This window comes from Lepidochelys kempii, chromosome 7 (assembly GCF_965140285.1).
Source record: "Lepidochelys kempii isolate rLepKem1 chromosome 7, rLepKem1.hap1, whole genome shotgun sequence".
Taxonomy (NCBI): Eukaryota; Metazoa; Chordata; order Testudines; family Cheloniidae; genus Lepidochelys; species Lepidochelys kempii.
This window is the reverse complement of record NC_136386.1, coordinates 95,012,785-95,038,624: the sequence shown is the minus strand read 5'-3', so window position 1 is coordinate 95,038,624 and position 25,840 is coordinate 95,012,785. Positions and strand designations below refer to the sequence as shown.

General features: G+C 41.4%; 3 protein-coding genes and 1 non-coding gene across 7 annotated transcripts in view; 3 read left to right on the top strand and 1 right to left on the bottom strand.

Annotated features, from left to right (window-relative positions):
- The window catches only part of LOC140914912 (DNA nucleotidylexotransferase), a 385,127-nt gene that overhangs the window by 224,859 nt on the left and 134,428 nt on the right, over positions 1-25,840 (bottom strand). Inside the window, exon 5 of the mRNA XM_073353929.1 lies at positions 24,913-24,985. Within this exon, the coding sequence (XP_073210030.1) occupies positions 24,913-24,985 (73 nt within the window). The remainder of the gene's footprint in view (positions 1-24,912; positions 24,986-25,840) is intronic.
- The window catches only part of BLNK (B cell linker), a 145,271-nt gene that overhangs the window by 3,754 nt on the left and 115,677 nt on the right, over positions 1-25,840 (top strand). For 3 of the 4 annotated variants that reach the window (XM_073353937.2, XM_073353938.2, XM_073353939.2), the window contains exon 3: positions 1,072-1,134. The exons of the other annotated variant lie outside the window; for it this stretch is intronic. In XM_073353937.2, coding sequence (XP_073210038.1) covers positions 1,072-1,134 — 63 coding nt within the window. The remainder of the gene's footprint in view (positions 1-1,071; positions 1,135-25,840) is intronic. 4 annotated transcript variants of the gene reach the window in all.
- On the top strand, positions 6,149-6,221 carry TRNAV-CAC (transfer RNA valine (anticodon CAC)). Its single transcript has one exon. It is a non-coding gene; the product is annotated as a tRNA-Val (tRNA).
- Positions 14,172-22,033, top strand: LOC140915149 (uncharacterized). Its single transcript, XM_073354726.2, has 4 exons — positions 14,172-14,907; positions 15,495-15,773; positions 18,557-18,754; positions 21,975-22,033. Exons 1-4 carry the CDS (start codon positions 14,325-14,327, stop codon positions 22,031-22,033), a joined length of 1,119 nt encoding a protein of 372 aa, XP_073210827.2. The 5' UTR covers positions 14,172-14,324.

Genomic DNA, 25,840 nt, shown 5'->3' with positions numbered 1-25,840 from the left:
CCAACACCTTTTAGGTAAAATATAATACAGATTTATCAACCATAGGTAGATTTTAAGTGATTTATAAGTAACAGGCATAGAGATCAAAGTTGGTTACCTTAGAAATAAAAATAGAAATGCTGTCTAAATTCTAAGCAAGTTTGGCATCAAGCAGTCTCTCACACTAACAGATGTTACAGGCATACCGGCAGCTCAGGTCCTCAATACACAGACTGAACTCCCTTCCAGCCTAGGACCAAAGTTCAGGCACACCCCCACACCCTCAGAACGGATCTACACCTGACTGGCCAGTGAGAGTTGCTCCTTTGTTCCCACTGAAAGGCTGGCTGTGGGCATTTCCCAACCTCACAACATATTTCAGTAACAAATATAGCAATACTCATAACTTTACATACAACAATAGTACATAAAATTCAACAGGATATTAAGATTTAACTGATCAAGCCTTTCATAATACCTCACAAGGCATGCATTGTACACAACATATCCTAATCATATCACAGTATGAATATGGGAGTTCCAGGAAGCTACTTTGACACTCTGTACCTCCCAGTCTGCTCTCTTTCTGAGCAAACACTTAACTTCCTTTTGTCAAGGAACAGAGCTTCTTGGGAGCGGCAGGTTAGAACCCTGCACAGGACTAGTGTAAAGCCCTGCAGCAGGATTGAGTCTTGCCAGTCCCGCAGGACCCTCTGCCAGAATAGCGGAAGCGGGATTAAAGAATAGTCCCATGCAGGGCTCTACTGCAGGTTTGCTTCATTTTCCTTTACAACTGATCCACTTAGACATATTAAGAATTAAAAAAAGATATATCAGTATCTATTCCCTGAGTTTGATTTTGAAAGTTGATATTTTCTGAGCCCCATTCTCTAGGAATGCCTGCCAGTCACACACTGCAAGATTATTTACCTAGTTATCCTCTTCAGATGAAATATACACAGACTCCTGCAACTACCACATGCAGTTCAATTTCAACATAAAATATTTCTATCTATAAACTTATCTAAGATTTAGACTCATGTACAGTTTTCAATTTCTTTTTGTAATCCTCTTCCCCCCCCTGCCCCCCAGATTCGAATGCCTGAATCTGCGGTAGTAGTGGAAAAACTGGATATTAATGGAGCTAAATTTTTGGTAAGTAATTAAAGTATTTTCTCTGTTAGACACCTCTTGTGAAAGATTTTCTATGTGAAACTTGTATTCACAACTGCAGGGTCTATTATGCTGGCTTCTTTCATGACTAATGGCAAGTTAGTCACTTGTTCTGATCCTGACCTTTGAGACATTTTCAAGGCTTGCTACTGTGAACAAGGAAAGCCATACTCATGGTAGCAAAGCTCAGCCCTGCTACACATCCTAGAATAGGTGCAACAAATGCCTAGATACCCATCCAAGCATCTGGTTGTTGGAAGAGAGGTCCCCTTATGGAAAGGGTCACTTTCCTTTAAATTCTGTAGGACATTTTCTATAGGGTTTTTTAAACAGCTGCTACAGAATTCTAGAGGCTGGTTTTATCTCTGGTGAACTATTTTCCCATCAGAGTGTGGTCAGACCTCTAAAGGAAGGTAAGCCAGAGGAGAAGAGAAGCACTCAAGGTACTGCTCCTTCCATCCCAGCAGTTACTGAGGTAGAGGCCTCCAAACCCCATGCTGACTCCCTGAAACACAAAAATGAGGCCCTTTTGTGGAAAATGGGGAGAAAGCTGCTAAAAAAATATTTAAAGTATATTTCTACTCTGCAAAGAAACTGTGTCTATATGGCCCTATCTTAGAAACCTGTTCCTCTGTATCTTAGGTGTGATAGCCGCTCGCTCTCCTGATAAGGCTCTGATCCTGTAATGTGATCTGCGTAAGTGGACCCCTGCCCCCCTGTAGAGTGCCATTGACTCCAATGGGATTGGAACTTACACCATCTGGACATAAAAGATCCCCCTGCAAGATCAAGAAGTTATTACCTGTTTCTATTAGCACTGCAAAGCTAATACAGCTATGGGAAAGGGAGACTGAGTCTTGGCCAGCTCATGCATTACCAACAAAATTGTAATAGGAGTTCTGTTCGCAGTCTTTGTTGTGGGATGAGTGACAGTGTTGGGTGGAATCTAAATGACGAATAAGCCTTGTATTCATTCTTTGCACCTGAATGAGTTTTACCCATAGCAAGAAAAAGAAACATGCCCATTGCATAGCATTGGTGGAATGGGACATGAGAAATCTTTTCAGAACTTAATGGTAAATTAATAGGACAAGTGACAAAAAGAAAAAGGAACCATGGTTGAGTTCTGCAAGATCATCTGTGAGCGAAAGTAAAACAAAAGTGAAATGAGTGAAAGTGAACGTCTGCTAGTATGCTATGCACATTATGTATTTTCTTTAAAACTTTTAATAGTTCCCCAGTTTTCAGATTATCTTATTCTGCATTGTAGAAAACATGGCAATATGTGAAATGCCTGTGGAGTGCCACTAGCAACATTCATTTCTAATGTTATACAACAAAAGAGTGGCAGATCTCACACCCGACAGAAGATTCGTAGTGCTTTCATGTGCTCTTTAATTGAATTGTTCCACAGCACTGTCAACAGGATAGGAAACCCGTATTAAATTATGCTTGAAACAGAATGAATTATGCCAATACTGTAAAAAATGAAGTACAATAGCTTACAATAGCTTGTTAATAGTGACAACAGCTATTGATCTAGTGGTTAGTACATGTGACTAGTAATCAGAATTCTTACATTCTGGATCGGTCACCGTCTTCCTTTGTGAGCTTTGGCAAGTCCCTTAACCTTTGAGCCTCAATTTATTGGTCTGTAAAATAGGGATGGATATTACCTACCACACAGGGGATTGTGAAGCGTTATGAATGTTTAAACTACTTCGAGCTCCTCAGCTGAAAGGCACTATAGAAACGCAGGCCTCCAGTGGCTAGAGAGCAAGAAAAAGCACTCAAGCCGGTCTGATTCCACCTAGCAGGTAGCAGTGGGGCACACACACAAGATAAATTACACTCAACTGCTACACTCGTGTGCATTAAGACAGATATAGCTTTTTCTGAGATATATTACATTGCATGGGACTATGTGTCCACAGTATTCAGACCTCAATTTTCATTTTTGCTATGAGGTATATCAGGGACCTCTGGACATCTGACTTCACCTAAAATCAGAGGATTTCGGAGGAGGATGGCAACCATTTCTTGGTACCTTCACTGTGACTTAAATATATGTTTTTCTTTTATCCATCACACTAGGCACTGCTTGCTATGCAGTCTTTAGAAACAGGAGGTGCGCCACCTCTCTGTTGTATGATTGGAACTGCAGCGTATGGAGTATTGTCCGTGAAAATGCAGATAGAGCCTGAAGGAAGCAGGCTAGATAGGCAGGTATGCAAGCAAATAGGAGTGCCAGTGAGAGCAGATAGGCAGGCAACAGAGAACAAGATGAATAATCTGCCAGAGAAATCTTGCCCAAAATAAAGTAAGCCAGCCTGCCACAATTCTTTGTTCAGCTCTTGTTGAATATCATAACTCATGCATCCAGTTACCAAAATTAACACACCACCATGAAGATATACCACCTAATTATTGCAGAAGGCAACTTATTCACTAATTTACTGTGAAGCAACTTACTTTCCTAAGATGTATAGCATGCCTCCTTTCGGGGTATGAAGGACTAGCCAAGGGGGCATGGTGAGACTTGTTAGTTGTTCTCCATAGTGTCAGATTTCATTTCAAAAATTGACCAGAGTAATCAATAACACGATGTCTGCCTGAATTTGAGGGGAGCCTAAAACAACAGCTGATGTCTGAAATGAAATGAATGGAGCAACAGGTGCTGACTTAGATGCCAAACTGTCAGCATTAACTATTTCAACATGCAAGGCATGAAGGAATCGAGCAGTAATATCATATTACAGAGATTTACACCAAAGAATGGAAAGATATATTAAGGTGTGAAGGCCTTTAACAAACATGGTGGGGTTTCAGTGGTGTCCTCATTGGTTTCATTTTTTTGAAGAGGGGCTCAGCTTCAAAAGTTTGTGAAGTGCTGCAGGAAATTATTATGTAGCTCTTGGTAACAAAATAAACAATGTGTGTTTCACTCCATATGTCAAATATTACATTTTATTTGAAAATAAGCTGAATGAACTGGGCAATATGCAAGGCCTATTTGAAGTTTAGAATGCTAGAAGTCTGGCTGTAAATGCAATCACAGAACTGGAAGGGACCTCAAGAGGTCATCTACTCCACCCCCTGTACTTGAGGCAGGACTAAGTATTATCTATACCATCCCTGACAGGTGTTTTCTAACCTGCTCTTAAAAATCTCCAATGATGGAGATTCCACAACCTCCCTAGACAATTTATTCCAGTGCCGAACCACCCTGACAGTTAGGAAGTTTTTCTTAATGTCCAACCTAAACCTCCCTTGCTACAATTTAAGCCCATTGTTTCTTGTCCTATCAGAGGTTAAGAACAATTTTTCTCCTTCCTCCTTGTAACAACCTTTTATGTACTTGAAAACTTATGTCCCCCGCTCAGTATTCTTTTTTCCAGACTAAACAAACCCATTTTTTTCAATCTTCCCTCATAGGTCATGTTTTCTAGACCTTTAATCATTTTTGTTGCTCTTCTCTGGACTTCCTCCAGTTTGTCCACATCTTTCCTGGTATGTGGCACCCAGAACTAGACACTATACTCCAGTTGAGGCCTAATCAGCAAGGAGTAGAGTGAAAGAATTACTTCTTGCGTCTTGCTTACAATACTGCTGCTAATACATCCCAGAATGATGTTTGCTTTTTTTGCAACAGTGTTACACTGTTGACTTGTTTAGCTTGTGATCCACTATGACGCCCAGATCCCTTTCCGCAGTACTCCTTCCTAAGCAGTCATTTACCATTTTGTGTGTGTGTAACTGACTGTTCCTTCCTAAATGGAGTACTTTGCATTTTTCCTTATTGAATTTCATCCTATTTACTTCAGACCATTTCATCAGTTTGTCCAGATCATTTTGAATTTTAATCCCATCCTCCAAAGCACTTGCAACCCCTCCCAGCTTGGTATCGTCTGCAAACTTTATAAGTGTATTATCTAAATCATTGATGAAGATATTGAACAGAACCAGACCCAGAACCGATCCCTGTGGGACTCCACTTGTTATGCCCTTCCAGCATGACTGTGAACCACTGATAACTACTCTCTGGGAGTGCTTTTCCAACCTGTTATGCACCCACCTTATAGTAGTGCCATCTAGGTTGCATTTCCCTAGCTTGTTTATGAGAATGTCATGCAAGACAGTATCAAAAGCCTTACTAAAGTCAAGATCTACCACATTTACCACTTCCCCCCTATCCACAAGGCTTGTCACCCTGTCAAAGAAAACTATCAGGTTGGTTTGACACGATTTGTTCTTGACAAATCCATGCTGACTGTTACTTATCATCTTATTATCTTCTAGACGTTTGCAAATTGCTTGATTATTTTCTCCATTATCTTTCCGTGTACAGAAGTTAAGCTGACTGATCTGTAATTCCCCAGGTTGTCCTTATTTCCCTTTTTATAGATGGGCATTATATTTGCCCTTTTCCAGTCTTCTGGAATGTCTCCCGTACTCCATGACTTTTCAAAGATAATTGCTAATGGCTCAGATATCTCCTCAGTCAGCTTCTTGAGTATTCTAGGACGCATTTCATCAGGCCCTGGTGATTTGAAGACATCTAACTTGTCAAAGTAATTTTTGACTTGTTCCTTCCCTATTTTAGTCTCTGATCCTACCTCATTTTCACTATGTTGGCATTCACTATGGCATTCACTATGTTGGATGTCCAGTTGCCACCAGCCTTCTTGGCGAAAACTGAAACAAAGACATCATTAAGCACCTCTGCCATTTCCACATTTTCTGTTGTCTTTTTCAATATAATCACATAACATGCTATAAAGTGGCCACAACACCTTAAATCAATTTTTTCTGGTTTCAGACAGGGAATTTAGTAGTATAATTGACATTCAGATTCAGCAGATATGTTTACTTCCTTGAACATTTTTCACCCATTTTGGTTTTAAGTAGTAATAAGAATCATTTTATAGCAATACTCATTTCTATTCTACAAACACACCCTGTGTTTCAGACTGCTTTTTATAGGAAACAACAAGTGGTTTCTGTAGTGTAGTGGTTATCATGTTTGCCTCACTTGCAAAAGGTCCCCGGTTTGAAACTGGGCAGAAACAGTGTCTGGTTTTCCTGCTTTGAGCAGGGGGTTGGACTAGATGACCTCCTGAGGTCCCTTCCAACCCTGATATTTTATGATTCTAATATTAAATGGATTTTTAAGAAATTTTGAAACAAACAACACTGCCCTTACACTTCTGTGAAATTGAAATACAACAACATATGGTATATTAGAATGAAAGAACACTGTGCAGTTTAATTTTCTTTATTACCACTAGCATTATATTTGTTATCGTTATTCCACATGCAGGTCACATCCAAATGATACTAATCTGGTGCTAATGTGCAGATCAGCATTTAGCAACAGCTGAATTGCACAGGGTGTATTATATTTTCTCTCTCATTGGTATTTAATAGCTCAGTATTTGCTGCATTGTGCTCTGCTTTTCAGTTCTTAGAGTGATTAGCCTCTTTGGTGCTGTTTTCTAATTTAATGTTGATTTTCAAGAGAGGGGTTGAAAAAGAAGTAGGGATCTCAGAATTGAGAGTTGAGTTTAATAACTGAATTCTAAAGTAAGTTGATTTAAGGTGCTACTATTGTCAGAAAGTAGAAATTTACAAGAGATAGGCTAGAAAATCTGAAACTAACAAAGAGGTTATATTGATTCTAGACATGTTTCACATTAAATATTTTCACACGTTTCTCTTTCAAGACTGTTTTGGATTGGGTATTTAGAACTTGAGTTGTTTGGGCTATTGAATACCTTAATTATACACCCGCATTTACTTTCTGAAAAGTAAATTTTAAAGGATAGATCCTTGGCCCCACTATGACTCCTTTGTGCTTTTCTGGCAGGACAGAGCAGCTGGAAAGCTGGTGAATTCAGCTTTGATGATTCCCTTTGCTTAAGTGGAATCCCAATGTGGCACAAAACCATTCTTGCTCTACATCCTGTCCCCTCCCTCCAGTTCCCAATAGAGTGAGTGTTCCTCAGTGATCCCCAGCTGCTAGAATGGCTTTGGAGCCATGGACAGCTGGGATGTAAATTACTGTGGCCCTGAAGCGGCAATAACTTATGGCAGGAGCAGGGCTATGGAGTTGAGGAATATACCCACACTCCCAGCTTACGTGTCAAGCACAGTTCAGCTGGACCTGAACATTTAGTCCTGAGTGTTCAGTACTGGAAATAGAATCTAGATCCTGAGTGCCCCATCTGAGCTTGAGAAAACAATTATAGGGAGGGTACTAGCTTAACAAAATAAATAAGAGGCATACTAACCAGTCAGCTGTGACCAAATACCGCGATACATTAGACAAAAACACTCTTCCAGTGCTTCCCCATGTATCAAATACATTGAAGAGTATTGCCAGATTTTACCTCTGAATGAAGGTTGCAGCACAAGCCAGCAAAGAAGGGCTAAAGATACCTGTGGGCTATTGTGACCTGTTAGTTATCACCCTATCTCCAGTTTTTACCAGTGAGCTGTTTTCTCAGACTACCTTGTCAAGTACTTAAAATGTTGCAAACCACATTTTTCAGCCAGTATTATTTACTAGTGCTTTTCTTGATCAAAAGATTATAGTGTATAAGGCAATCTCAAAAATCTTCATTGCTACATTTCAGAGGTATTCAGGCTTTTCCTATAATATGGATCATATCTTAATAGAGATTGTCTGGTGGACGCACCAAGCCCTCCCTTTTGCAATTGCAGAGTTTCCCAGTGGCAACTGCAGCAATTGCGCACATGGAAAAATATCATTAAAAAAGCATTTATCTATCTTTAGATAGATAGCATAATGGATGAAGTTCCATTGGAAGAAAGTTAAATAGACCATCTCATTTTGTTCATTTTACTGCACCTTTACATCAGTTCTGTTCCTCTCTTTTGGCTCCCATGCACATTTCACTGCCACCTAGATCCCCTCTCTGCACATGCTTCCCCGTGTCTTGGTCCTCTCTCTGCCTCCTCCAACTTACACATGATTCTCTGGAAATGCTGCCCAGCCACCCGGTGCTCTTCTTCCCTTGGGCATGCTGCCCAGTCATCTCCTTCTCTTCACCCACCCATCCCCCACCACCATCACGCATGACTCTCCTGCTGGTGGCTTATCCCATTGGTGATTCCAGTCTTTGAGGGTAACTGGTTTCAAAGTGTAACCCTTTTAATAGATTCTTTAACTTTACTCTGACAACTAATGTGCAAAGGTAAGACAAAGGGAAGGGGCTGGTTAAAAAAGGTTGGTTAAAAAGAGACAACACAAGTGAAAATAAGACATGACAATCTTGCACAATTATTAGCCATTAACTGAATGGTTTATTAAATCTTTCAGGCTCCAGTGTCAGTGTTTCTTCTGTGGCAATGGCCAACATGAGTAGTACCTAGCAGAGCAGAGTGCTGCATTCCTGATGTTCAGTAGGAGATACTAAGGACAACTGTAGCATAGGTAAGGCAGCTCTCTGGACTATCAGCATGGCAAAAGTTGGAGGTAGAGGAAATTATGATCCTGATCCCCAGTGCAGCTACACAGATTTACACCGGCTGAGGATGTAAATGGCTAAGTGTTTAAATCTATACCTATATTCCATTGAGGATTGGCATCTTTGTTTATCTATTTTTAAAGTTTTTCAGGTCACCTTGGAATATCCAGTCAAACATGAACCCAGCTCTGAAAGCAGTAACATGCACTCTCATGATCAGTTCAGAAAGAGGGAAATGACTGGGAAACGTAATCAGGAAAAAAGGCAACGTGTTGTTGTAGTTTACTGTAACTGAAGCATGGAGAATGATTTTTAAAGTGATTTTAAGGCCTGGGTTAAAAGGAAAACACTTTATAGCTGAACGCATTTGCTACCATCAATCATCTTCAATTAAATAAGAGGAAGAAAGGGCAATACATATTCATATTTCTTCAACAAAGCATAAGGAATGTGTACAAGTGTAAGAGTAAACTGCATATTTATCTTTATTCTTCTCCAAAGGGCAGAAGCAGAAGACAGGTTCCGTGCTGAAATCTACAATACCATCAATTTACACACCATTTAACTGTGCCATTCAAGAATACAATAATGAACTGACGGCAGAAAATTAACCTAATTCTTAAGATTATCAAGAAAATAGTAGGTTAACGTACAACTCAAGCATTATTAGTGCCAAAAGCCCATAAAATTTTAATTGGAGATTGAAATTGTATCAGGTTGTTTTGATTTATTTTCCTGCTAGATATTTGCAAATATCCCAAGTAGCTATTTAGTGCATTGTCTAATGCCCTGATCTTGCAATGCAATCCCGTAACAACAAATCCTGAGACAATGCTGAAGCATCCATTGAAGGACTGGGACCTTAATTTTTACTGTGATAGCAACAAACTTCTGCTATTATTCTAAATATTGCTACCAGAAATGGTTTAAACATTAGCTTTGTTTATTCTTATGCAGTGGCTGTGAATTATGGGAAGTGCTTGTCTGCATTCCAGTCCTTGAAATCTGACACAAAATAATCCAGCAAATTCTAACTGTCAAATCATTCATAATTACATTAAATATGGATTAAAGAAATATTCTTTGAAGCTGAAGCCTTTGTTCTTAAAGCTAACAGATAGGTTTTTTTAGATCACGTGGAAAATTAAAATATTTTTAAAAGTCCTTCAAGTTTTATGGAGGTGTCAAATTCAGGGAATATGCAAGGGACTATGAGGAGTGGTGGGAATTTTAAAGGTGATGGTGTCACAGATTCCAACCTTAACTTTCTGAGAACTCAAATCCACAATAGAAAAGCCCTACACAGTCTCAGTATTTTCAATTTTGAACCAACTGCTTTACCCAGACATTCTTGCCTGGTTAACAGTACAAAACATTAGTCATATGAATGCACCAACTCAGAACCTATTAAAGGATGATGCTAAGAGTAACTTTTGATTTGGGGCACCTCTATTTTTGGCACTTGGATGCTCATCCCTTTCTGAAAATCAGGCTACATTAATATGTCTCAGGTTGAGCACCCAAAAACTGAATTGTCCAAAATCACTAGTCACTTTTGAAACCTCAGCCAGAAACTTTTATCACTATTCTATTGTCACACCCCAGCTTCTACCCGTTTCAGAAATCTTCCCTGTGAGTCCCTGTAATATCATCATTTCAGTCACCCTATATCAATCTAAACTTCTTCCAATACAAGGCTATTTATTTCTAATTGTCTGGTTTTTCTTTGTGCTTGAAAACACAGAGAAATACAGGAAACTAATAATGCAAGTCTTTTAAGAGACTAAAGATATTTTGTTCATTTTCCATTATTTTGATTGTTTATTCAATATTTGGTATTTTAAATAACAAATGATGGAAAGCAAGGGCATGTCACAGTGAGTTCTGTTGTCTGATAGGTTATTTGAGGAACTGATGTGGAAGTTTTCAGTCCCATTAGGCAACTTCTTTGGGAGGTCAGCAAATATTTCACAAAATTCTCACCCAACCACAGGGCAATTTGAGAAAGACAGCATATCTTTTCTTTCCTATGAGGAATAGTGTACAGAGATTCCCTAGTACATTCTGGTTGCTTTGTGCTGTTCCGGCAACACAAATTCAGCTAAAATGGGCAGTTAGGCCAGGTTTATGGTTCATTCTCATCACAAAAGAGACACAAAGCAGCCAGAATGTAGTAGCCTGTCTGGCCGGCCAATGGTGATTTTCAGAAGCATTTAAGGAAGTTACATTTCATGCTTTTTGACTAATGAAGAAATAAACTGGAATGATGTGGAAGAATTTGCTAAATATTTATATTTGGATGACGACAGTTACAAAATGGCTATGCCACCCATCTACTGGATGAGCAGATAAAGCAAATGCTCAGGATTCCTGTCAAAGTTCATTGGGATCTGGATATCAGTTACCTTATAGAACACCCTTCTTCAAATTCTAGGTAATAATAGCATGTTTGCATTAGGAAATTATCAAATTGCAGAACCTGTATGGGTTTTTATAGGGAGATATGTGAATTTAAGTGATATGATCAACATTAAAATTACATTTTCATTTTAAATGTATTTTTCAAGTAACCACAAAATGACTGTCTAAAGGAAATCTCTTCTCAGTTTGTTTACTTTGTATATTTCATAGCACTTAGTGGAAGTCAGTTCTCCCATTTCATTGACAGTATACACCCTTCCACAGGCTGTGCATCCCAGTTCCTGCAGCAGCAGAGCTGAGACAGAAGGTAAAAATGAACTAGTAACAAACAGATGTGTGCACAGAGTAGGGGATGGGGCCTGAGTATGCTTGGTTTTGTTCCTCTCAGGCCCACATAGAAAATGCTTCTAAACAAAAAGGAAAGCAGAAAGTGCCTTAACATTATTGTTTAGTATGAAGTTGCTCTCTCAGGAAACCTATCTTTTAAAATGAGTCAAAAATTTAAGTTAACAGTGTCCCTTTAAAGAGACTGAGTTTCCACTAGATGGCAATTTTGAGAACCCAAAGAGGGGCGTCAAAAGATTTAATTAACATGGCTTGTAAGGATAGCAATGTGAGCATAAAGACATACATACCTAGCTGACAAGGTACTAGTTTAGGCAGCCAGAAAAAGTAATATTGTGGTTACATGGCATCAGAATAAATTGAGAGAATGAAGTGGTATATCCCAAGCCAAGAATCCCCATCTAATCAGATACTTAGCAGAGCTCCCAGAAACAATGCAGCCATCATTAGTGTAACTGTCTTGCAGGTGGGCCTGTAGAGACCACTACAGTGTAATATGCAGGACTGTCTTCTGGAAGACTCAGACAGGTCTCAACAAACCAGTGCTGCATGGCAGAGGGTCAGAGGGTGGTGAGACAAGGGCTGGAATGCCTAAAGAGACTGCATCTTTGGTTTCTTATTAACCAGCCGTGGTGAGACAGAAGTTTACTTTTGTTACTGGCTTGGTGTAATCTAATGATAGAATAACCACCAGTTTGTGGTGAGTTTCTCCTATTTTTCAGCAGTTTTTCCTGAATTTGGCATCCTCAGCTGTGACCCACTGAGGCATGGTGACACCTCCCAGGGGAGCCTATCCTGCTTCCCATAGTTCCTGCAGGAGCTTCCCCTCAAACCTCAGTCCCAAACATTCCTTAGGACCATGTTTCACTCTGCTTTTACCTCGAGAGAAAACTCTCAGCCTTTCCTGGGTCTGCTCCCTGCCATCCTTCCCATTGCCCTGTGTTCCTTCCTTTATGAATGTTCAGACCCTTGTCCACTGTTTTTAATAACAAAATCCCGACAATCCCTTCAAATATCACTCAGTGGCCAAATTGGTCTCAGACTCTCATTAACCCCTGGTTAACAAGTGTGGGGTTTATACACCACATCACAGGGCAATAATGATGTAAACAGTAGGACAGAGTTTCCAATGAGATATATTATGAGCTGGTAAACAAAAAGGCCACTGTTTTTCCGAATAAAAGTATCCAGATGGGGAGTCTGACCAGTATAACTAAACTATAATAGTATAGGTTTCAGAGTAGCAGCCGTGTTAGTCTGTATTCGCAAAAAGAAAAGGAGTACTTGTGGCACCTTGGAGACTAACCAATTTATTTGAGCATAAGCTTTCGTGAGCTACAGCTCACTTCATCGGATGCATAAAGTGGAAAATGCATGCATCCGATGAAGTGAGCTATAGCTCACGAAAGCTTATGCTCAAATAAATTGGTTAGTCTCTAAGGTGCCACAAGTACACCTTTTCTTTTATAGTAGTATAATTATATCAGCATAATAAAGCCAGTAAATTTCCCCATGGGGACCAACCCATAGCCTAAGATTTGTATATAGATCAGTTACCTGAGCATACACTTCACTCATGCTGACCGGACCTTTCTGTTTATCTTGAAGTTTAGCACAGCTGAAATGAACAATCCACAAAGTCTGCAATACACATTTTACAAAAAAAGTAATAATCAAAGATTGATAAATACTAAGTTACTAAGGGATTTTCCCCTAGTAAAATGAAGCCATCCTGTTTTCTCCTAAATTACACCATCTTCTCTGAATAAGTATGAAGCCAGAAAGACACACAGAAAACAGGAACCTGTAAGATCAGTATAAGCTTAGTAACTGATTAGTTTCAATGTGGGGGAAAATATGACCTTTGTAATCAGTTGTCAACAAACTGTGCAGAACACCACAATCTTGCAGATTGGCTGTGGGGAGTTTATTAAAATATTTATCAATCTTTCATACTTAAAAACCTATGGAGTTTGCCCATATTAAAATTGTAACCACATACAAAAAAAACTGCCAAGTTCCGTCATTAGTAACTTTTCCAAATGCCTGTCCTTACAGTCAGAATTTAATGTTAAGGCATCTGGCTTCAAGTTCTGGTTGTATTGCTAATAAACCACATCACACATTAGCAAAGTTTGGAAAGAGGCATGCTGGAAAGAATTCTCTGTGTGCTCACAAAACCAGTGCTTAGAAGAATAAGAATTTGAAACATTTCATTCATTTTAGGCTTCTTGCAAGAGCTGTGCAAAATTCCCATTTCTGTGGCTTCTACATGTAGGAAACATGAACTTTGTGTAGGTAACATAACCTGCCCTGCAGTGTCTGGATTTGCATGTTAAATTCAGTAGCCACAAAACTTCCACTAAAGACATTTGAAAGAGGTATCCATTTATTATATTTATTATATCTCTATGGGAGTTGCATGGAGGGAGCCTTTAAATATGTTTCTCAAGCTTTTCTTGGGTTTCTAGCCATTATTTTTTCTTGACATTACAAAAAAAACAAACAAAAAAAAACATATCCCCCCACCCCTTTGGAAGCATGCTCAAGTCTCATCTATGCCCTGGTCTACACTAGGACTTTAGGTCGAATTTAGCAACGTTAAATCGATTTAAACCTGCACCCGTCCACACAGTGAAGCCCTTTATTTCGACTTAAAGGGCTCTTAAAATCGATTTCCTTACTCCACCCCTGACAAGTGGATTAGCGCTTAAATCGACGTTCCCAGCTCGAATTTGGGGTACTGTGGACACAATTCGATGGTATTGGCCTCCGGGAGCTATCCCAGAGTGCTCCATTCTGACCGCTCTGGACAGCACTCTCAACTCAGATGCACTGGCCAGGTAGACAGGAAAAGAACCGCGAACTTTTGAATCTCATTTCCTGTTTGGCCAGCGTGGCAAGCTGCAGGTGACCATGCAGAGCTCATCAGCACAGGTGACCATGATGGAGTCCCAGAATCGCAAAAGAGCTCCAGCATGGACCGAACGGGAGGTACGGGATCTGATCGCTGTTTGGGGAGAGGAATCCGTGCTATCAGAACTCCGTTCCAGTTTTCGAAATGCCAAAACCTTTGTGAAAATCTCCCAGGGCATGAAGGACAGAGGCCATAACAGGGACCCGAAGCAGTGCCGCGTGAAACTGAAGGAGCTGAGGCAAGCCTACCAGAAAACCAGAGAGGCGAACAGCCGCTCTGGGTCAGAGCCCCAAACATGCCGCTTCTATGATGAGCTGCATGCCATTTTAGGGGGTTCAGCCACCACTACCCCAGCCGTGTTGTTTGACTCCTTCAATGGAGATGGAGGCAATACGGAAGCAGGTTTTGGGGACGAAGATGATGAGGAGGAGGAGGAGGTTGTAGATAGCTCACAGCAAGCAAGCGGAGAAACCGGTTTTCCCGACAGCCAGGAACTGTTTCTCACCCTAGACCTGGAGCCAGTACCCCCTGAACCCACCCAAGGCTGCCTCCTGGACCCAGCAGGCAGAGAAGGGACCTCTGGTGAGTGTACCTTTTAAAATGCTATACATGGTTTAAAAGCAAGCATGTGAAAGGATTACTTTGCCCTGGCATTTGCGGTTCTCCTAGATGTAGTCCTAAAGCCTTTGCAAAAGGTTTCTGGGGAGGGCAGCCTTATTTCGTCCTTCATGGTAGGACACTTTATCACTCCAGGCCAGTAACACATACTCGGGAATCACTGTAGAACAAAGCATTGCAGTGTATGTTTGCTGGCATTCAACCAAAATCCGTTCTTTCTCTCTCTGTGTTATCCTCAGGAGAGTGAGATATAATTCATGGTCACCTGGTTGAAATAGGGTGCTTTTCTTCAGGGACACTCAGTATAGCCCATTCCTGCTGGGCTGTTTGCCTGTGGCTGAACAGAAATGTTCCCCGCTGTTAGCCACAGGGAGGGGGGAAGGTTGAGGGGGTAGTCACGCGGTGGGAGGAGGCAAAATGCGACCTTGTAACGAAAGCACATGTGCTATGTATGTAATGTTAACAGCAAGGTTTACCCTGAAAGAGTGTAGCGACTGTTTTATAAAATGTGTCTTTTTAAATACCGCTGTCCCTTTTTTTTTCTCCACCAGCTGCATGTGTTTCAATGATCACAGGATCTTCTCCTTCCCAGAGGCTAGTGAAGCTTAGAAAGAAAAAAAAACGCACTCGCGATGAAATGTTCTCCGAGCTCATGCTGTCCTCCCACACTGACAGAGCACAGACGAATGCGTGGAGGCAAATAATGTCAGAGTGCAGGAAAGCACAAAATGACCGGGAGGAGAGGTGGAGGGCTGAAGAGAGTAAGTGGCGGGCTGAAGAGAGTAAGTGGCGGGCTGAAGACAGGGCTGAAGCTCAAATGTGGCGGCAGCGTGATGAGAGGAGGCAGGATTCAATGCTGAGGCTGCTGCAGGACCAAACCAGAATGCTCCAGTGTATGGTTGAGCTGCAGCAAAGGCAGCTGGAGCACAGACTGCCACTGGTGCCCCTCTGTAACCAACCGCCCTCCTCCCCAAGTTCCATAGCCTCCACACCCAGACGCCCAAGAACGCGGTGGGGGGGCCTCCAGCCAACCAGCCACTCCACAACAGAGGATTGCCCAAAAAAAAGAAGGCTGTCATTCAATAAATTTTAAAGTTGTAAACTTTTAAAGTGCTGTGCTTAAAGTGCTGTGTGGCATTTTCCTTCCCTTCTCCACCACCCCTCCTGGGATACCTTGGTAGTCATCTCCCTATTTGTGTGATGAATGAATAACGAATGCATGACTGTGAAGCAGCAATGACTTTATTGCCTCTGCAAGCGGTGATTAAAGGGAGGAGGGGAGAGTGGTTAGCTTACAGGGAAGTAGAGTGAACCAAGGGGCGGGGGGTTTCATCAAGGAGAAACAAACAGAACTTTCACACTGTAGCCTGGCCAGTCATGAAACTGGTTTTCAAAGCTTCTCTGATGCGTACCGCGCCCTCCTGAGCTCTTCTAACCGCCCTGGTGTCTGGCTGCGCGTAACCAGCAGCTAGGCGATTTGCCTCAACCTCCCACCCCGCCATAAACGTCTCCCCCTTACTCTCACAGATATTGTGGACACACAGCAAGCAGTAATAACAGTGGGAATATTGGTTTCGCTGAGGTCTAAGCGAGTCAGTAAACTGCGCCAGCGCGCCTTTAAACGTCCAAATGCACATTCTACCACCATTCTGCACTTGCTCAGCCTGTAGTTGAACAGCTCCTGACCACTGTCCAGGCTGCCTGTGTACGGCTTCATGAGCCATGGCATTAAGGGGTAGGCTGGGTCCCCAAGGATACATATAGGCATTTCAACATCCCCAACAGTTATTTTCTGGTCTGGGAAGAAAGTCCCTTCCTGCAGCTTTTGAAACAGACCAGAGTTCCTGAAGATGCGAGCGTCATGCACCTTTCCCGGCCATCCCACGTTGATGTTGGTGAAACGTCCCTTGTGATCCACCAGAGCTTGCAGCACTATCGAAAAGTACCCCTTGCGGTTTATGTACTCGCCGGCTTGGTGCTCTGGTGCCAAGATAGGGATATGGGTTCCGTCTATAGCCCCACCACAGTTAGGGAATCCCATTGCAGCAAAGCCATCCACTATGACCTGCACATTTCCCAGGGTCACTACCCTTAATATCAGCAGATCTTTGATTGCGTGAGCTACTTGCATCACAGCAGCCCCCACAGTAGATTTGCCCACTCCAAATTGATTCCCAACTGACCGGTAGCTGTCTGGCGTTGCAAGCTTCCACAGGGCTATCGCCACTTGCTTCTCAACTGTGAGGGCTGCTCTCATCCTGGTATTCATGCGCTTCAGGGCAGGGGAAAGCAAGTCACAAAGTTCCATGAAAGTGCCCTTACGCATGCGAAAGTTTCGCAGCCACTGGGAATCGTCCCAGACCTGCAACACTATGCGGTCCCACCAGTCTGTGCTTGTTTCCCGAGCCCAGAATCGGCATTCCACAGCATGAACCTGCCCCATTAGCACCATGATGCATGCATTGGCAGGGCCCATGCTTTCAGAGAAATCTGTGTCCATGTCCTGATCGCTCACGGGACCGCGCTGACGTCGCCTCCTCGCCCGGTATCGCATTGCCATGTTCTGGTGCTGCATATACTGCTGGATAATGCGTGTGGTGGTTGATGTGCTCCTAATTGCCAAAATGAGCTCAGCGGCCTCCATGCTTGCCTTGGTATGGCGTCCGCACAGAAAAAAGGCGCGGAACGATTGTCTGCCGTTGCTCTGACGGAGGGAGGGGCGACTGACGACACGGCTTACAGGGTTGGCTTCAGGGAGCTAAAATCAACAAAGGGTGTGCCTGTACATCAAGGAGTATTTCAGGCAGGACTGCACGGAGGGTTCCAATAAGAAATGGTGCACCAAAGTTATCGTTGTTATTGGAACAAGGAGGTTAGCCTGGCCTCTGATTGATACATGGCTAGATTAACCTCGCTGCGCCTTCTCTGTGACTGACTGCAGTGTGATCTAGACAGGGGAGGAGGAAAATGAGTACAAAACAAATCTGGTCTATTTCTTGTTCTGACCCACTCCATCTATCCTTTACATCTTTGGCTGGCAGCAGACAAAAAAGGCGCGAAATGATTGTCTGCCCTTGCTTTCACGGGGGGAGGGAGGGTGGGAACGGGGTCCTGACGATATGTACCCAGAACCACCCGCGACAATGTTTTAGCCCCATCAGGCATTGGGATATCAACCCAGAATTCCAATGGGCAGCGGAGACTGCGGGAACTGTGGGATAGCTACCCACAGTGCAACGCTCCGGAAGTCGACGCTTGCCTCGGTACTGTGGAAGCGCTCCGCCGAGTTAATGCACTTAATGCACTTAGAGCATTTTCTGTGGGGACACACACACTCGAATATATAAAACCGATTTCAAAAAAAACGACTTCTATAAATTCGACCTAATTTCGTAGTGTAGACATACCCTATGTGTGTAATAGTTCATAATCCACATCCTTTTCTCCCCAGGAGTGACAAGGGTACTTTCAAAAGTACAGGACCCATGGCTATAAAAAAAAAAAACCCACAGTCTTGCAACTGCTCTGGGGGGACATGTTAGCACTGTCCTACTGCTAAAATAAAATTAACATTCAAACATGGCTTACTTAAAAGCCCCTTATACATAAACAGGGTCTGATCACCATAATGGAAGTAACCACTGTGCAATCTACAGAGAATATAAGTATACAAATTCAGAAACAAATCTAAATAAAGTACAGATGGTAGATTTAAAAAAATCTTTAGCCAACAACTATCTCTACCTCCTGGAGGAAAAAGTTGATGTACACACAGGAGTAGGAGACAAGGGACTCCTCCTTGTTTTTGCAGGTACAGAGGAACAGGGCTACCACTCTGAAACCTGTTGCTAAGTATAGAAACTCTCTAGCTCCCTCTATAGGTAAAAAGGGGAAAGTGTGTGTGATGGGATCCCCAGGATCCGTGGGACTGCTGTGCTCCCTTAACTCTCCAGCCTGGGCTGTCTCACACAATGCTATGCCAGTGGCAAGCAGCAAAACCTCTCCAGGTACTGTGATCACTCAGTCATCAGCACGTGGAGCCCGACACTCAGCTAAATTGCATAAATGCTCCTGGAGCCACTCATGAATCTTACAGAGAGAGGCACCAGCCAATCACCCCAGAGTCCCGGCTTGCACCCCAGAAATATACCATCTTGCACTGCTCAAGATTCCCTTGGGCAGTGCAACCTCATTAATTAGTTTGCCATTCCAACAAAAGGGTTGTGGACATGCAACAACCCTTGTTAATCTGAGCTGAGATTTCCCCAAGCTAAATCACAAGTGGATCACATGCTCAATACGAGTGAATAATGTAACAGTTGCAAAAAAAGCAATCATGATTCTGGGCTGTATTAGCAGGAAGGTTGTACACAAGACATGAGAAGTAATTCTTCCACTCTACTCTGCGCTGATTAGGCCTCAACTGGAGTATTGTGTCCAATTCTGAGCACCACATTTCATGAAAGATATGGACAAATTGGAAAAGTCCAGAGAAGAGCAACAAAAATTATTAAAGTTCTAGAAAACATGACCTATGAGGGAAGATTGAAAAAATTGAGTTTGTTTAGTCTGGAGAAGAGAAGACAGAGGGGACAGGGGGGGTGGGGGGGACATGATAACAGTTTTCAAGTCCATAAAAGGTTGTTACAAGGAAGAGGGAGAAAAATTGTTATTCTTAACCTCTGAGGATAGGACAAGAAGTAATGGGCTTAAATTGCAGCAAGGGCGGTTTAGGTTGGACATTAGGAAAAGCTTCCTAACTGTCAGAGTGGTTAACCACTGGAATAAATTGCCTAGGGAGGTTTTGGAATCTCCATCATTGATTTTTAAGAGCAGGTTAGACAAACACCTGTCAGGGATGGTATAGATAATACTTAGTCCTGCCTTGAGTACAGGGGACTGGACTAGATGACCTCTCGAGGTCCCTTCCAGTCCTACAATTCTGTGATTCTATGTGTTCTTTAAATAGTCTTATTTTTTTGTTTAGCTTTATATGCCATGACCACGCCACTATGGGTTCTTTTAGTCATTTATAAGGAGGAGTTTGCAAATATATTTTGTTTAACCAAGACTGTATGTAGGAGTGAAATGGCTGTTAAATTAAATTTTTTTAAATCTTCATTCACTTATCAATATATTTTTTCTAAAGAAAAAGTTAACAATTAGTGTCTATTTCTATTGTCATCAACACAGCTCATTTAAGTATTAGGGGGTAGCCACGTTCGTCTGTATCCACAAAAACAACAAGGAGTCTGGTGGCACCTTAAAGACTAACAGATGCTCTTCATGTGTCAGTACATATATGTCTGCATCAGTAACTTTCACTCCATGCATCTGAAGAAGTGAGGTTTTTACCCACAAAAGCTCATGCTCGAATAAATCTGTTAGTCTTTAAGGTGCCACCGGACAGCTCATTTAAGATATTGGTTTAATTCCTAATCTAGATAGTGGAAGATATACATCTTTTTATTGCTCTTCAGAGCAGTAACACAAGAAAAGATGGCATTTATAGTTAAGCTCTGAAGGAGTGAAACCCTATAAGTAAAGTAATGAGATAATTGCTAGTGGCTAGAAGCCACTAATGAGGGAGGAAATGTATTTGAGTGAGTACTACTTAGTAATATTTAATAATCTATTAACTAATTCAGTAAGGGAATGGCTCTAATTAAAATTGAGTAGAATCCTCCAATTAACACATTTTTTGTTTTCCTTGTGATTGCTTAGAGAAGACTGTGTTCATGTTGTGTGACAAAGTTCCTCCTCTGCCTTGGTGGGTCCAGCGCTTATTGGCGGATTTTCTCGCCTCAGAGGTTCAGCCCTCAGTTTGGCCACTTTCGTGGCTCAAATCTGCCGTTCACTCAGTTAGTCTCATCACTGGCCAGCATGGAGAAAGGAAGAAGACCAATCCCCGCAGTCTCTGCTGATCCACCTAGTGGATCGGGGAACAGGCGAGAGACCTTCCCCTCTGGTGGAACCCACAGTCCAGGTCAACTCCTCCGGTATCAAGTAGGGAGTTGGGGGGATGAAGGGATGGAGGGAACCCGGGCCCACCCTCTACTCCAGGTTCCAGCCCAGGGCCCTGTAGATTGCAGCTGTCTACAATGGCTCCTGTAACAGCTGTGTGACAGCTACAACTCCCTGGGCTACTTCCCCATGGCCTCTTTCCAACTCTTTCTTTATTCTCACCATAGGACCTTCCTCCTGAGGTCTGATAATGCTTGTACTTCTTCCAGTAGTACGCCTTCTCACTCTCAGCTTCTTGCACCTCTTGCTCCCAGCTCCTCGCACGCACACTACAGACTGAAGTGAGCTCCTTTTTAAACCCAGGTGCCCTGATTAGCCTGCCTGTCTTAATTGATTCTGGCAGCTTCTTGATAGGCTGATTAGAACACCTGCAGCCAGTCTGCCTTAATTGTTTCCGGAAAGTTCCTGATTGTTCAGGAACCTTCCCTGTTACCTTACCCAGGGAAAAGGGACCTACTTAACCTGGGGCTAATATAGCTGCCTTCTATCACTCTCCTGTAGCCATCTGGCCTGACCCTGTCACAGTTGATAGGTATGGCTGCGTATGAAAATTCTTACCTAGACTTTTTAACATAACATGCACACATGGTCAATATTTATCAACTTTTGATTAGCTCACCCTTATCTAGGTCCATAACATGATTACCTTTCTAACTTCTGGATAAACATATTTATAAAACAGTCTTTCAGGATAAATATTACATAGAATACAATCTAATATTTTCTATTATTGCCTATTTGTTTTATTGAATACACCAAATCATTTGAAACGAGGAGAGTATATTTTACATTAGTATGCAGTGGTCATCATTAAAATCTTTACATTGCCCTTTGGGGTAGATAATGCTACTGTGGCATTCACACTGTACTTTTAATTGCCTGAAAAAAAATTAGGATTCTAATAGCACCTACTGTATACATAACAGAACTTTAGATATTCAGTATGCATTATATTGCACAGTATTCACTGTTCTGAAAATAACCAAAATGTTGATTATTTGTCCTAGAAAAGTCAAGTAGCATTACCCTCAAGGACAAGTCAGCTGAGACTGTGAAAATAATTTAAGACAAACATGCAAATATCCTCTTTGGTGCTAAAATAAATTTATTTACAGGCATTCAGATACCATGGTGATGAGCACAGTATAAACAGATTAGATCTGATCACACATGTACATTGTACCCATGGAAAATGTTTCTTTACATTTGCAACTATGTAAATCCTCCAAAACTACTAATTTGTGGAACATTTACTTATGCAACTTTGACCTCTTTTCTTGCACTTTGCTCATTAATGCATCTCAGCTTGATCATCTTGTAACATTCCAAAATCTTAACCAGCTTTTCAACAGTGAGCAAGAGCCATGAAAAGAACATGCCTTCCCCACGACCCCTCCCCTCCCCCCCAAGTCATGCCAAACAAATCATATCAAAACAGATTTAGAATTATACTGTTCCAAAGTCCATGGCTGACACTGTTCATTCCAGAACAACTAAGATTTAAATTTCAATACCCCATAAACTGCCAGGGCTAAAACTCTGAAGCTGTATCTCACTGGAGAGATGGCGTTCCTTGTATAATGTTAGTTGCTAGTCTTGATGTTTGGCAAGATATCAGACCTTATAACTGATATATAGAAAGTTATTTTAGATCAGTGGCTCTCAACCTTTCCAGACTACTGTACTCCTTTCAGGACTCTAATATTTCTTGCGTACCCCAAGTTTCACCTCACTTAAAAACTACTTGCTTACGAAATCAAACATAATATAAAAACGTGTCACAGCACACTATTATTGAAAAATGGCTTACTTTCTCATTTTTACCACATCATTATAAAATAAATCAATTGGAATATAAATATCATACTTACATTTCAGTGTGTAGTATATAGGGCAGTATAAGCAACTAATTGTCTTTATGAAATTTTAGTACTGACTTCACTAGTGCTTTTTATGTAGTCTGTTGTAAATCTAAGCAAATATCTAGCTGATGTACCCCCTGGGGTACATGTTCCCCTGGTTGAGAACCATGGTTTTAGATCATTTAAAATTGTATTCTACTATTTCTTTCACTCTACAGTCTGTACGTGGTAATTGATACAATCTGATCACAAAGGCAGAAGGATATTTTAAAAAAAAAACAAAAATTGTGAGAGGTAAGTGCCCTAAAATAGGGTGATACATATTGATACATGGTGGTACTAAAGTTTCACTGGAACTTGGGATAACCTCTACAACTCACTCATAGCTATACTACCTGCAAATAATGTAGATTGTCTCAAACAAGTGCCAACAAAAGTCTCCACCTACATATACTATATGCATAGATGCTGCATATACTGTACCAGAGATACGTTCAAACAAAAATGCAGGTCTTAACACCTCAGCACTCTGGACGAGACAGCTCTAGATCTGAACTTTGTTGCTTGGACCCATGTCTAACATAAATGCACATGTTTATGTTTTGCAGACTCCTATAGTAGTGGTGATTTTAAATATAAGTTGAGGGTATCCTAGAACTCTAGATAGCTGCTTTTCGCTTTGGCGTTTCTTTTAGACTAAAATCCAAATGAATAAATGTGCGTCTGTGTACATATATAGGGACAGAGAGAGAGAATATAGATATTGTAACTTATGCACTAATGTTTCAAAAAACAAATATACATGTACATAGTGGAGGCCCTCTTTGTTCTGTGTTCACACAGTGCCTAGTACAGTGAGGTCCTAGTCCATGACTCCTAGGGAATGTCCACCCTGTATTGTATACCTGGGACTGTGGTACCAGGTTGTGGAGTTGGTGTTTTTAAGCCTATGTCTGCGCATCCACACTGCATTGTAAATCTGGTTTACAATTGCTAGAGCCAGGTCTCACAGCCATGAGAACATGTCCACACTACACTACACAGACCTTTTGATTCAGGTCTGTGGTTTGAGCTGTGCCACACTGCAAAATGACAGGGCTTGGACCCAAATTACAGCAGGAGTCTGGGCTCTGACCCACCTCCTTCACAGTGGCCTAGGACCTGAGTCCCGGATGCTTGCTGACCAAGTCAGACTGGTTTATGTGAGGAGAGAAGCGGAGCTTGAACTCAAACCTGAGTCAGACCCTAGGTTTAGCGTGCAGTATTGACCTACCCCTAGGCAGTACCACAATGCATACAATAAATAACTCTACATGCAATAAATATATATATACATAGAGCTGACAAATGGTTATACTGTTCGCATGTGAGAGAAAGAGGTATGTTCAAATCTTCCAAGGCACCTTGTTCTTTTCTCTTCTTTCTGTCTAACTGACATTGCCTTTTATTTCACAGTAACTAAAGCAAAGAGAAACCTAGCCTCCCACTGAACTTTTTTCCTCTGCTGTTTTTTCTCTATAACAGTCTGTCATCCATCATCATCATTAGCCTCAGACATGTTACTGACATTACACATCAGTTATCACATTGGGCATACTAGTCTAGAGGTGATTTTAATTAAAGCTTTAAGCACGAAAGGAAATCCAATAATATTCAAAAATGGCACACACAAAAAACAAACCACAAATGCACTATTCACAGTCTACCTTTAATTTAAGGAAAAAGGGAAGAGAAAAGCAGACATTTAAGCCAAACACAACCATTACATGGTAGACAATCATCTAGAACAGAATGGCTGTCTATCTGTCACACCTGTGTAACTGTAAACTGAAGGAAGCCACATGTACCTGAAACATTGATGCTTTTATATTTGTATTGAAACCAAAAATAGTACTGCATGCCCACACTGGCCAATTAGCCTCTTAACTACACAAGAATCGAAGTTCAAGGTCTCACAGCAATTTGTTTCTTGCAGGTATGCTTTACAATAGGCTCTTCATTACACTTCAACACAATAAACACAGCTGCTTCCAGGTATAGCGCCTTCCATTTGGAAGACTTCAAAAGTATGTTTAAAACCTACCAATTTGCTGGAATTGCTTCACCCATCATTGAAATGCAGCCTCTGAGATGCTGGCCTGGTTGCTCTCTAGGGGCTACCACAAGATAAGTGTTAAATAGTAATAATACTAGATAGACAGAATGCAGAGCCTTTTTAACATTGCATAACTATGCTAAACAACAGCCTAGGGATGAAGTGAAGAATATTGTTCTAATCAATTGGTAGTGCACATGGAATTTAAGTCAATATAATGCAGTTACCCAAACTAAAACATAAACAGTGGGAGTATTTGGAGGGAGGCAGATCTTCAATTGGTCAAGACTTTTGATTTTGCATCTCAAAACAGTATCTCTTACCGCACCCTAAAATGAGGCTTAGGTGTTGGTTCAGCATTGACTTAGACAGGAGAGAGTCAAAGTTTCAATAAATTTGGTAACAATCTACTTATACCTTGGTCATCATCTCTCATCCAACTACAGTCCTAATATAATCTGATCCTGCTGAGCTTGTGAGCACCCAGAAGACCTCTGTCTGGGTAATAGGGTCACAGTGATTATCGAACAGTAGGCCAGGTTGCATACTATTTGGCAAATTCAGTGTGACCCAAGGAAAGCAAATGTGCTTTTGCAATAAACCTAGAGACACACACAGTGTTTTTATGATGGTGTTTACTTAGGATGACTTTGTGGACAGCACTGCTGAAAGATTGGGGTGGATTTGAGGGATATTTCACCATAACCAATAAGCATAATGTAATATTACTAAAATTAAGTGATACAGATACAATACTGGATTGGGAACATATGAATATTACATTAAAGGACACATGGCAATTTTATCTCACAAACTGCAAATGTGCTTTTCAAACGTAAATAACTCAGTGGATTTGAGGGGAGTTGTGCAAATAAAGTTGTTAGTCTAATTAACGATTGTGAGCAGCTCACAACAA

Excerpts from the sequence above, each read along its gene's own strand:
- LOC140915149 (XM_073354726.2), top strand. The coding sequence starts at position 14,325 with ATGCAGAGCTCATCAGCACAGGTGACCATGATGGAGTCCCAGAATCGC. Across the intron at positions 15,774-18,556 it reads AGCTCAAATGTGGCGGCAGC|GGTCTGATCACCATAATGGA; the intron begins GTGATGAGAGGA and ends ATACATAAACAG. Across the intron at positions 18,755-21,974 it reads ACTCCTCCTTGTTTTTGCAG|AAAAGTCAAGTAGCATTACC; the intron begins GTACAGAGGAAC and ends TATTTGTCCTAG.